General features: G+C 43.9%; 1 protein-coding gene across 2 annotated transcripts in view; it reads right to left on the reverse strand.

Moving 5' to 3' along the window:
• PRDM16 (PR domain containing 16) overlaps positions 1–10,554 on the reverse strand; it is a 215,357-nt gene that overhangs the window by 43,507 nt on the left and 161,296 nt on the right. For both annotated transcript variants that reach the window (XM_010567949.1, XM_010567948.1), the window contains exon 3: positions 7,114–7,248. In XM_010567949.1, coding sequence (XP_010566251.1) covers positions 7,114–7,248 — 135 coding nt within the window. The remainder of the gene's footprint in view (positions 1–7,113; positions 7,249–10,554) is intronic.

A 10,554-nucleotide genomic window follows, 5' to 3' on the forward strand; every position in this document is an offset into this window, starting at 1 on the left:
GCGCCCGGGGTCCGGGCTCGAGAGAGCGGCGATCGCCATCGGCGAGGGGAGGGCAGGGAGACGGCCCCCGCTTACCGCGGGGCGGCCTTTCAGAGACCCTTTCGGTAAAATACGGTCAGCACCACGTGTTCCGGCTCGGCAGCTGCCTCCGCTCGTCCTCGCCGAAGCGTGGTCCCAACCTCCCCGCAACGCCGTCCCCAAAGTCAAGCCTCTTCCACAGCCCCCGCTCTCGGGCGCCAACGGGCCAAGGCCGCCCCGCGGAAAAGGCCCCGGAATCCCTCCTTGGGAACGCGGCCGCGGTGGCACGGCCGCAAACCCGAACGCTTAAGAAGAGGAACGAAATCCAACCGCTTGCGATAGGCAAGGTGTCCCCACCTGCCCAGAGGCGTGGCGGAATCCTTGGCGTAATTCTCAGCGCCGCTGCCCACCGGTTTGCGACCGGGGTTTCCGCCAAAGACACGTCTCGGCCTCGTCCCGCGTGCCAGCCAGCCGAGGCGCAGCCAGGAACAGTGAACCCGGGCGGCTGGAAGGAGCCGAGCATCTCGCTGCGCGGCGCTTTGATGTCCTCAGCCAAAAAATCCCGGGCACCGCAAAACGGGCAGCAAGACGCCTGCTTAGGTATAGACGTAAGGAGGCGAACGTGTTTCCGAGAGACTGCACTTAACTCTTAGACGCGGCTCGGGTAGTTTGTTTCTGTGGATCCCCCTGCAAACTACAAGTGGTATAAAACTCCCCTTTCTCTCATTATTTTTTTTCATTTGCACCTCAGCCCTCTTTCCTGCCTGCTTGTTCAACGAGAAGAGCCTTTCCCAGGACCAAACCACCCTGAGTTTAATGGCAAACCTGCCCCAAAAAACCAAAACAAAGACTAGGAATAAGCACAGAGCTTAGGGCTTGACTCGGAAAAACAGAACTCGGAATGTGCCGTCACTGGCAGCTAGCTAAGAGAAAAAAGAAAAGAACTCAAAATAGCTATTAACAGACATTTCTCTTTCAGCTAGTAACCCAAAACCAAATCAGCACTAAAATACAAACCACAATCTAAAAGGTTACTACGCCTAGTTCACAGATACATTCACAAATTTTACATTGGGAAAATCCTTCAGAATTATAGTACTAAATTAATTACAATACCAAATGGCTAACGTTGCCCCTGTATCACAGTCAGTAACTCCTTTCCTCTCCTGTTTGTTCTCAGAACAAAGTAGCCTCTTGTATATAAAAACATGTCTGTTACAGTCTTTCAAGAAATATAGTACGAGCTCCATTAATGATTAGGGAAAAGTTGGATTCTGCTGGAGTCACATTAATTTCATCAAACATTTCATTATAATAATTAACTTCATCTTGCAATCATGCTACTGATGGTCGGAATTAATTAAAACTACTGCTGTGTGTCCTTTCCTTTTTTATTTGTTGTGCGCCGAAAAAGATCAGGTTTACTAATCCATCAGAACGTTTACATTCATAAATCATTTATGTTCATCATTTATATTAAAATTCCACACATCATCATTTCTTCTTTCTCACAACAAAAGGGGCACCTCTCCTAATTACCAGCCCGTTTTATCTACCACAAAATAGTTAACAACATAACTAGGGTTTGGGTAGTGCTCTCACAGATGACTGAAAGTACTACGTTTCTTGATTTTTATCAAAATTATTCTAGGCACGGGGCACTAAAGAAAGAAGAAAAAAAGGAAAGCAAAAAAAACCCCAGAGGAATCCTTTTCCCGTCTGGGCTTGATATACAGATCTGCTCTGTAACTGCTTCTGTGGATGTAAACTCGGTGTAATAGAAAGCTGGCTCCGGCTATAACATTTTGCAGCATAGAACCAAGCAATTTGGTACAATTACTGAAAGTATCGATAATGCAGAACCGCAACACGCAATCACATTCTGGGGCTGATCTCACTCAGAGCGGAGCACAAAGTAATCAAAGCTGTACATCTTTTCTCCCAGAAAAAAGTGTTCTTGAGACAGACACGGCTCAGAAACAATGCGGTAATTGTTTAACCGTTTCCAATATCAAGGCAATAGGTGGAGATGAAACACGTCAAGTGAGAAAAGTACGTCCGAGTATTACCTCATTATTTAGGGATCTTTCATAAGAAACAGCACTGTTTACCTGCTGGATGAGTTATGTCTACTATTTATCTTCGCTTCATTGCTGCAACGCGTTTGTACTTTGGGGAAAAAAAGAGCATTAGAGAACCGAGAAAACAGCTGCAGTGTTTACCTAAAGATCAAAAAACACACCCGCTAATTACATCAGCGTGCAGCAGAAGTGACGGACAAAGACAATTTGAAATGAGCTAAAAAGCAGTTGCTTTCCGTTCTTGTCTTGCAAATAGTTAACTACACGAGCAATCCAATGAAATAAGGAGGCAAATATTTCTCCCTACTGTTCGTCTAAGACAACTATCAGACCTACATATGTGTCTGGCTGGCTCAAGGAGGAGCGAACACGTAAAAGTTTGGCCTCGTGCATTTCTGGCCAGAATGGGGCTGCACGTTTTGCTTTTGTTCAGATGTTTTCCTCCTTTGGAATCGCCTTCCCTTTGTTTCAACTGAGCCACATTGCTTTTTATTTCTTTTTAAGGCATTGTATTACATACCTAGGAATCCTGACCAGAGTCACTGAATACGTATGGCAAAATACATACAAAAATCTCTATTATACACACACGTGTAAGACTGGCTTCTTAAACAGAGGCCTGATTTTTTCCATCACTGTAGCTCCTGTTAGTCCTTCTTTTTTCCAATATATGTAACACAAACAAAAGTGGCAGCTATCCTGAGAGCAAGCTCATGGCTATTACATTTATTACATATACTCTGTTTAATATTACAGTCTCCTGAATAAGAACAGCTAAACTGCTGAAGTATTTGACCCATGAAGGCAGCAGTAGCAACATGAAAAAATCAAGCAGAAGTCATGTATCATTTTCCAGAGGCATTTAGCAAATCGTATCATTTTTCTACCATTCTTTTCCAGTCCTCCTTTAGAAACACAATTATCTTAGTCAATCAAGGATCTTCTATTCTTTTCAAATACCTATCAAGAACAAATATAAAGAAAACTGGCTAATGTTATTTTACATTTGGAAATTGGTTTCACAATTGAAAAATAGTTAATGAAATGTCTCAACTAATCACTCTCTAAATAGCAGCATTTTAATCTGTAAATTGGGGGGGGGGAACCTTTCAGAGGTCCAGATTCTGCTGTCAAGTACTTCACTAAAAATCCAGGAAAATTCTCTGTACATTCCTGGGAATCTTCCCAAGTTACAGGACTGTAAAGAAGAACAGAATGGGGGGGACAGGACAAAGCACCATCTCCCCATGTAAACATGTTTATTTTTTTCCTGAAAAGCAAATGGTTTTGATTAAAAGCTTGTCCTGGCTCTTATCAACACAATGCTGCTTAGTTATTTTGTGGGTAAACTTTTAATGCATAAGCTTTGCTTTTCTTTACGTACTTACAAACAAACCCCAAATCTTTGCATGCCTACTGAAGGGGAATGATAAAGCCTTTCTCCCTCTTTTTTGAGTCCTGTTATGGAAAAAAAAAAAAGTACCCTGCTAGCAACATGAAATTAAATAAAGTTAAACCCAGCAGCGTTAGGAGATAGGACTAGGTAGAAATCAGCAATGCTTAGTCATTCTGAAAATTTATAACATGTTTCCGGCTTTAGGAGTCACTCTCGTAAGGCCTGAGATCTCTCTCCGCTTTCCGAGCCCTCTCCTTTCTCTCACGCAGGATGCTCAGAGCACCGGCACCCAGCAGAATCTCCCCTCGAACGAACCGCGCGTGGGGCTTCGTGCACAAGAAGGGAAGTTTGAAGTCGACGCGATTTTAGTTTTCTAAATATATCCCACAGGGAAAATGAGGGGATTCATTTTTAAAGCATACAATGGCCCTGGCCACAAACATACACTTCTGCGAGGAATCCAGCTCAATCCCCTTGACTTCAGTGAAGCAATCACATGAACAAAACTGCTCACTCTCAGCGGTATCCGCAGGAAGACGATCTGTAGCACACCCCCCTGCTTTTTATTAGCATGAAACTCGCACTGACATCAGCTAAATAAAAAGTAATGAAGTGTAAAAACATTTTGTACCCTCCAACTAGGTCTAACTACGGTATCTTTGAAAATGTATGCCACTTTTGCTTTGGTATTTAGCAGTCCGGTGTTTCTTAGGACCAGGATGAAGGACTTGATTTTGCAATCTAGTAATTTTATTTTGAGTGCCTAAGAGTTCCAATACAGGGGGGTTGTATCCAAAAGGCCCCTTGGCTAGTTCTGAATTATGAATTTGCTGAGTTTGATGAAAACAGGGATCAGCTCACAGACATACATGCTTACGGACTGTTTGACATTTTTCTCTTCTATTTATATTTGCATGTTACTCTCTTAGTTTTCGTGACCACCAAATACACTCACAGCCAGCTTTATCCTTTGAATCTTCACAATCCAAAAGAATTGTTATCAGTTTCAATAAAAGAAGTAACCACCAACTAACGCCAGAATCTTTCCAGGAGAGAAAGCAGTGAGACTTGGTTTTGTGTAGCAGTGATGTGAGAGAAAACTTGGAACGAACAGGAAATTCCAGAACAAACATGGTTAAATTGTCTCCTGTATAAATAATAATATAAGACTCCACAAAGATTTTAACGTGCCACTGATTGCTGTAAATACTGCCGCCGTTCAAATGAGTCCATAGGCTGTCATAATCAATAGCTTAGGAAATAGTATATCCTTACTCTGACTTTACTCCTCCCCCCCAAAGCATCCAGTGCCTCTAGTTATCAATCACCATCATCTGCTGCTTTTTACACTGGATTTTTTCATTCCCACCAGCTGGCCTGACCTAAGACTCTTCAATCTTTCGGGAAAGGCGGCTGAGGGGGAGAAAACATTTTGCTTTGCTACTGTTTTGCTATATTCTGCACCTTTTTATTTTCTTCCTCCTGCAGAAGCATTTGCTTGCTACCCACTCCCTTTTATGTGACTTTTAGTAAATTTATTTATTAAGAAGTTGTAAAAGAGTGGTCATTACAGAGAAAAAAATAAAGAAAAGATGAGTGTGTATGATAAACAGCTGTTCTTTCCAATCAGATTGCTGCATGCACTAAAAATATGCACAACCAAAAATCTCCAGATGAGGGACAAGGACAGAAGGACATGCAGTGGACTGGGCTTAGAATAAAATGTGATACAGCCTTCAGGTTTCTGACCAATTTTGTATATGTATGTAGTCCTTAATCTAAGCATTTCTAAGAACCTGGGGAAAGCCAGCAGTGTACAAGTTAACATCTTAAAAAGAAGAAATGGGCATTCATGTAAAAAACCCCCCTGTATGAACTCAGTTTCTTTCCCCAGTCTAAGACTTTTTTTTTAAGAAACACGAATTCAAAATATTTGGTTTTTCTATTCCTTTAATATTTTTGTGTTTTTCCACTGCTGCTGGTAAAAATTTGCGGTACGAGCTTCGCTACCCTTTTGCAAGGATGAATGCTCGGCAAGAGTCACCTACGTAGACCGCTGAGCAAAACTGTACCATTAAGTAGCGAACATACCTAGCTGGCTAAAGATATAGTTAGGTGCAAAGTGCTGGAAAGTATTAGGATATGCAGCTGCGTTGGTCCTGTTCAATCTTCCGCGAGTCCAAAAAGGACTAGCCTTTAGTCCTAGATCCCTTAGCCTAATAGTGTGTGCTCAGACAAGCTGTAGGATGCACCGAAGGGAAGCCGGGTCAGGCACAGACTCCTGCAAACCAGTATTTTCTGTGCAGAATGAAGGACGGTGAAAGACCTCCGTAACAGGTGAGGGAAAATGTAATGGCCCCCAAGATATTTATCCTGTCATTCTGTGAAGCTGAGACACAGGAGCAGCCTTGTGTGTGTCACAGAAAGCACCCAGCAGCTCACGGTGTAAGACAAGGAGTTGATGATAAATGTTGGCTCTTGGTTAGAATACTCCTTGTTGTAAGAGCACTTGTGAGTAGTGGCGAGTGGGCACTGAAGCAATCAGCAGCTCATTTTAACTAAGCAGGCTGAAATTTAGAGCTTTGTGCCTCTATCTCTTCTAGACCGCTTAAATCATGACCATTTGTGATATTTTTGGGTCGGGTTTTTTTTCTGCATCCAAAGTTAAGTTATTTAAAAGCACTTTAAAACAGGAACTAAGTTCACAAAGTGGGCTCACATTTTGGCGCACCCCGAGCTATTCTCGTTTTACGTGAGCCAGCTTGCTTCAGATTCATTCTAGCTTCCCTGTCAGCTACAGATTTTTAAATGTTTTTATTAGAAGTGTAGTTTTCCATCCTCAGCTCATTTTTTGTCTGCATCCAAATACGCCTCCTGTTTGCTAACTGGTAGTAACATTAAGACTGCAGTTCTCATTTAAGTTAGGTCTGAAACAGTAACTTATATTTGAATTGTACTCAATTTGAGGTTTGTAAAACTCCCAACTTGGATTGCTCATCTTGAATCCATTTTGGGGTTTAAGCTTCAAAGAACTTTACAAACATTAGCTAACATTATCAAAATCCTATTAATTCCATGTAACATCCCTCGCCCACCCCTCCACCTAGAGACCGCTCCACCAGCACTTCTGTAATATGCCTATTAGGTTTTTACTTTTCCTCCTCCTCCTCCTCCTCAGCAGACTCCCAAACCATCTCCCATTCTCACTCCCCTCTTAAATACAGACAACAACTGAGTTTACAGCTTGGAAACGCGCTCCCTACTCAGCACTGTCAAACTGGTACCATGAACTTTCTATAGTTTTGATGGGAACGAAATACCCACCACTGGTTTCCATTTGTCTCGTTGTGTTCTGTTAACGTAACCTATGTTTCACACCAGGCGTTAACGTTTCACACAATCTTCCCACCACAAAAGGAGTCAGGGACTGGAAGATCACACGAGTCCAGGGTTTTTAGATCATTTCAGGGACGCCGCAGCAGTGCTGCTGAACAGACGAATCCCCCAGTCGCTTCCATTCGGTGCTGCCACTATACACCATCCTCTGGCCAACCCACCCCAGCATCTGTTGAAGTGGTGAGGTGAGCACAGCAGCCTAGTAATTGCCAAAGTCATTACCTGGTCGTTAACGTGACACACGGCTAGATTCTGTTCATCACAGGAACAGGCCACGCGGATGTACTTCAGCCAGTTCCCAGCTCCACTCTGGCTAGCATCAATACAGAATTTCTCATTTCCCAGGTCATCGGCAATCTGTAGAACAGGAGAAGAAGAAATACATGGGTCATCTGATATTAAATGATAGCTACAGAAGGAAGAAAGAAAGAAAAGAGAATTATTTGCAATGCAGGATTCCAAACAAGAAATAGAAATGAGAAAGCTGGATGGTATATATAATTAATAGAGACCTATGACAAGACTAAAATCCACTCTTAGTCACAATCTGAAGTTCCTGGTGAGCAGAACCTCCAAGTGCATGCATCAGAGTTGTCCATGAGTAACAGGCTCAGAATTGCAACTGTTATGGAGACAAACACGCAGTTCTAGTAGCCACACCAGCTTAATTAATCAAAGCAGATAACTTCTCCAATCTATGCCGATTTTAATGACAAGGCTCCATCTTCACATTATCTATTTTATCCTTTCACGCAGGATCATTTTTTATTATAAGTAAAAAATTGCATTCCTTTTTTAGTAAACTTTCAAAGCAGTTCACTTTCCACAGTGCTGTGAAGTTATATTTTTAAAAATGCTGTAACAAATGATGCTTTCATTTATATAACTACAACACTAGAAATTCACTGACACTAGAGGATCCGTGTGGTTGAAGGTGAAATAAAATTTGGCTAGTGTGCAAAAGAGGAATGCTTCCAAATAAAAACCCCCAAATACTTTAAAGTCCAGGTGTGGAAAAAAAGAGTTAATTAAAGGGTTGTGGTCTAAGGAAAAGCAGTGTTTTACCAGGAAGAGACTTAGTACTTCTTCTTTCTTAAGACAGTCAAGGAAGTTCAATGACACGGAAACAGAAAAGATGCTCAAGCATTCCATACCAACGTCTGTGATGATCCATTTTGCAACTCACTCAGGAAAGCACTTTTTAAAAATTACCCAGGACAGAACCAAAACGAGGAAGAGCCTTTTGAGTCCTAAGTATGGCAAGACTATACTCTGCTCATAAGTGGGCCTCCTTATTACAGAAACTCCTTTTTTCCCTAGACTTAGATTTCCCTCCACCCCTACCAGACCCTGTGTCATTGCAAATTACTTCAGTCATCAAAAGCTCTTAACATGCTTTTACTAGCAATTAATTCTCTCAAAATCTCATGGGATACGATAATACTTTCCCATCTATTTCAAGACAGAGAAAAAAGAAAAAGGTAGGAACTGAGGAAAGGAAAAATTAAAACACGGCAATGACAGCAACAAATCAAGTATAAGGTCGGGCTGAGAGATCTTGGAGCGACGTTGTCAGCCGAGACTGTCGCTCTCCAGCTCCGAACACCCGCGGAGCATCGGGACATGCCAGCGTGGGCTCTGCGACCCTCCGGCACCAGCCCGGGCTGGCTGCCCAGCCAGGCAGCCTGCAGCTTCACCAAGAGAGCTCCCACCTCTCTGCACCGGTCCCAGTAGACGTACCCTGGCCTCTCACCTCCAGCACTAACCCTGTTTTGTCAAGCTACGTGTACTGAAATGGACAAAGGGAAAATCATGCCATTAGTATTTGGCTTCTTCCTTCCTAATCAAAACATGGCACTGAAGCTTTACTGAAATACTGCATTTTCTCCCAGAACATGGGTGCACTTGGGACAGAACTGGTGAGAGAAACAACCCTCCCTGTGTTCGCTTTCATTAATCCCCTGCTCGGGAACACTCTAGCAGTTGCTTACCAATTAGACTTCAGTATTTAGCTAAATGGATAGGCTCTGTCTCTAATAACAGTAAAGCGTAGAAGGTCAAAGAGCTGCATTGGAATAACGCACAAAAGGATTTTAAACAAATACTACGCACGGCAACACCATGCACCCAAATTGTCCGTTAGTTTCGCAGTACTCTTGTGAGGCGTTCCTAATAAACTGGCTTCGTAGCTCAAGAAATAAGACAAAGAGATGGACACTGCAACCTGGAGTATTCTTGCACGTTCCTATGTTTTCAGGTTAGCGCTCACGTTCAGTACCCGGAGCAGGGCCCCACCTCACCTGGCGCTGGCGGCAGCTCTGTGGATTAGAGTCCCAGGTCCCGAGTTGGGCATTCAGACGACGATAATGAGGCATATGCAATTAGTGACCACTTCAGGCAAGTTTGGCTTCAGTGACTCCCCCAGAACACAGTAGCAGAAGCACTGATGGAGTTTAGTTTTCAGTTCAACTGTCTTGGCCACAAAACATCATCCTTCCTCTTGGAGAAAAACCCTGCCTTGTTCATGCCTCGCATTCCAGCTTCCTGAGTAAATAAAGCAGGAGTTGCACAGGCAACGTCCTTTGCCACACTGCCCCAGTTAATTTCTAGAGCAGATCGATCTACTCAGGTTCGGTAAATGAAAGAGAGCTCCCCTGTCCAAACCGATAAGCAATTCACAAGTCAAAAACTGCATCGCAAGACATTTTCTGCTGGCGCTCTTGCTAAAATTACGTTAGCAAATTCTGGTTTATGTGAGCTAATTCTCAGTCATTTGTTTCATTTTCATCTTGTTCGTTTTGTTTTTGAAGCAAACTCTAACAGCAGCAATCCCTCCTTGTGTTTTTACACGTCGTGCACGTGGCTCACCACTGCGGGAGGGTTCGTGATGCACCACAGCAAACCCGGCAGCTCTGCAAGTGCAGCGGCAGCAGCAAGTCCCCGTCCCCTCAGCAGCTCTTGAGTCCCAGAGACTTTGTGGTAGAGGAGAGGGTAAATGATGTATATTCAGGCACTCAGGAGAACTGCAGGGCAGTAAACACAAATCTTTTGCCCATTTCCATGGATTTCACTCCATGCCACCTAGTTAATTCCCAGTTATCCAGCTCTGCCTCTGAGCCCCAGTCCCAAGCATTTTGCCAGGCAGCCCTAACTTCCAGGACTCAGCGTTTTTTTTCTCCAAATCCCAGGCTCCTTGCCCATCAACCCTAGCATCTTTTCCCTGTCTTGCCCCAGTACACATTCCCGAACTTGCAAACCTCTCAAGTCCTCCGTGCCTGTCCCCTTGCCAGGACGAGCCTCGGTCCCCGCTCCTCGTGCGCCGTCTCTCTCCTCCCTCCTTCCCACCTCCGCCGTAGCCGGCACCGAGTCTCCTCGCTGCCAAAGCCCTGGCCCGCTCCCCACTCACTCTTCAGCCCCCACGGCCCCGCCGAGCCAGTCGCACTCAATCCCATCACTTCTCATCACTCACCGGTTAAACACCTCCACTCCAGCCCTCCCCTGGCTTTTCATCTCCCAGTTGCCTTCTCTATCATAACCAGGGCTTCTCCCACAGTTCCCTTTTCTAAGGGCAAAAAGAAAGGCAACGGAGGAATTTCCTTGGGCAAACGAGTCTCAGATCACTAAAACGTGTTACTGAACGCAGCCAAGAGCTGATCCCCCCCC

Source organism: Haliaeetus leucocephalus, unplaced genomic scaffold (genome assembly GCF_000737465.1).
Source record: "Haliaeetus leucocephalus isolate CR32 unplaced genomic scaffold, Haliaeetus_leucocephalus-4.0 Scaffold230, whole genome shotgun sequence".
Classification (NCBI taxonomy): Eukaryota; Metazoa; Chordata; class Aves; order Accipitriformes; family Accipitridae; genus Haliaeetus; species Haliaeetus leucocephalus.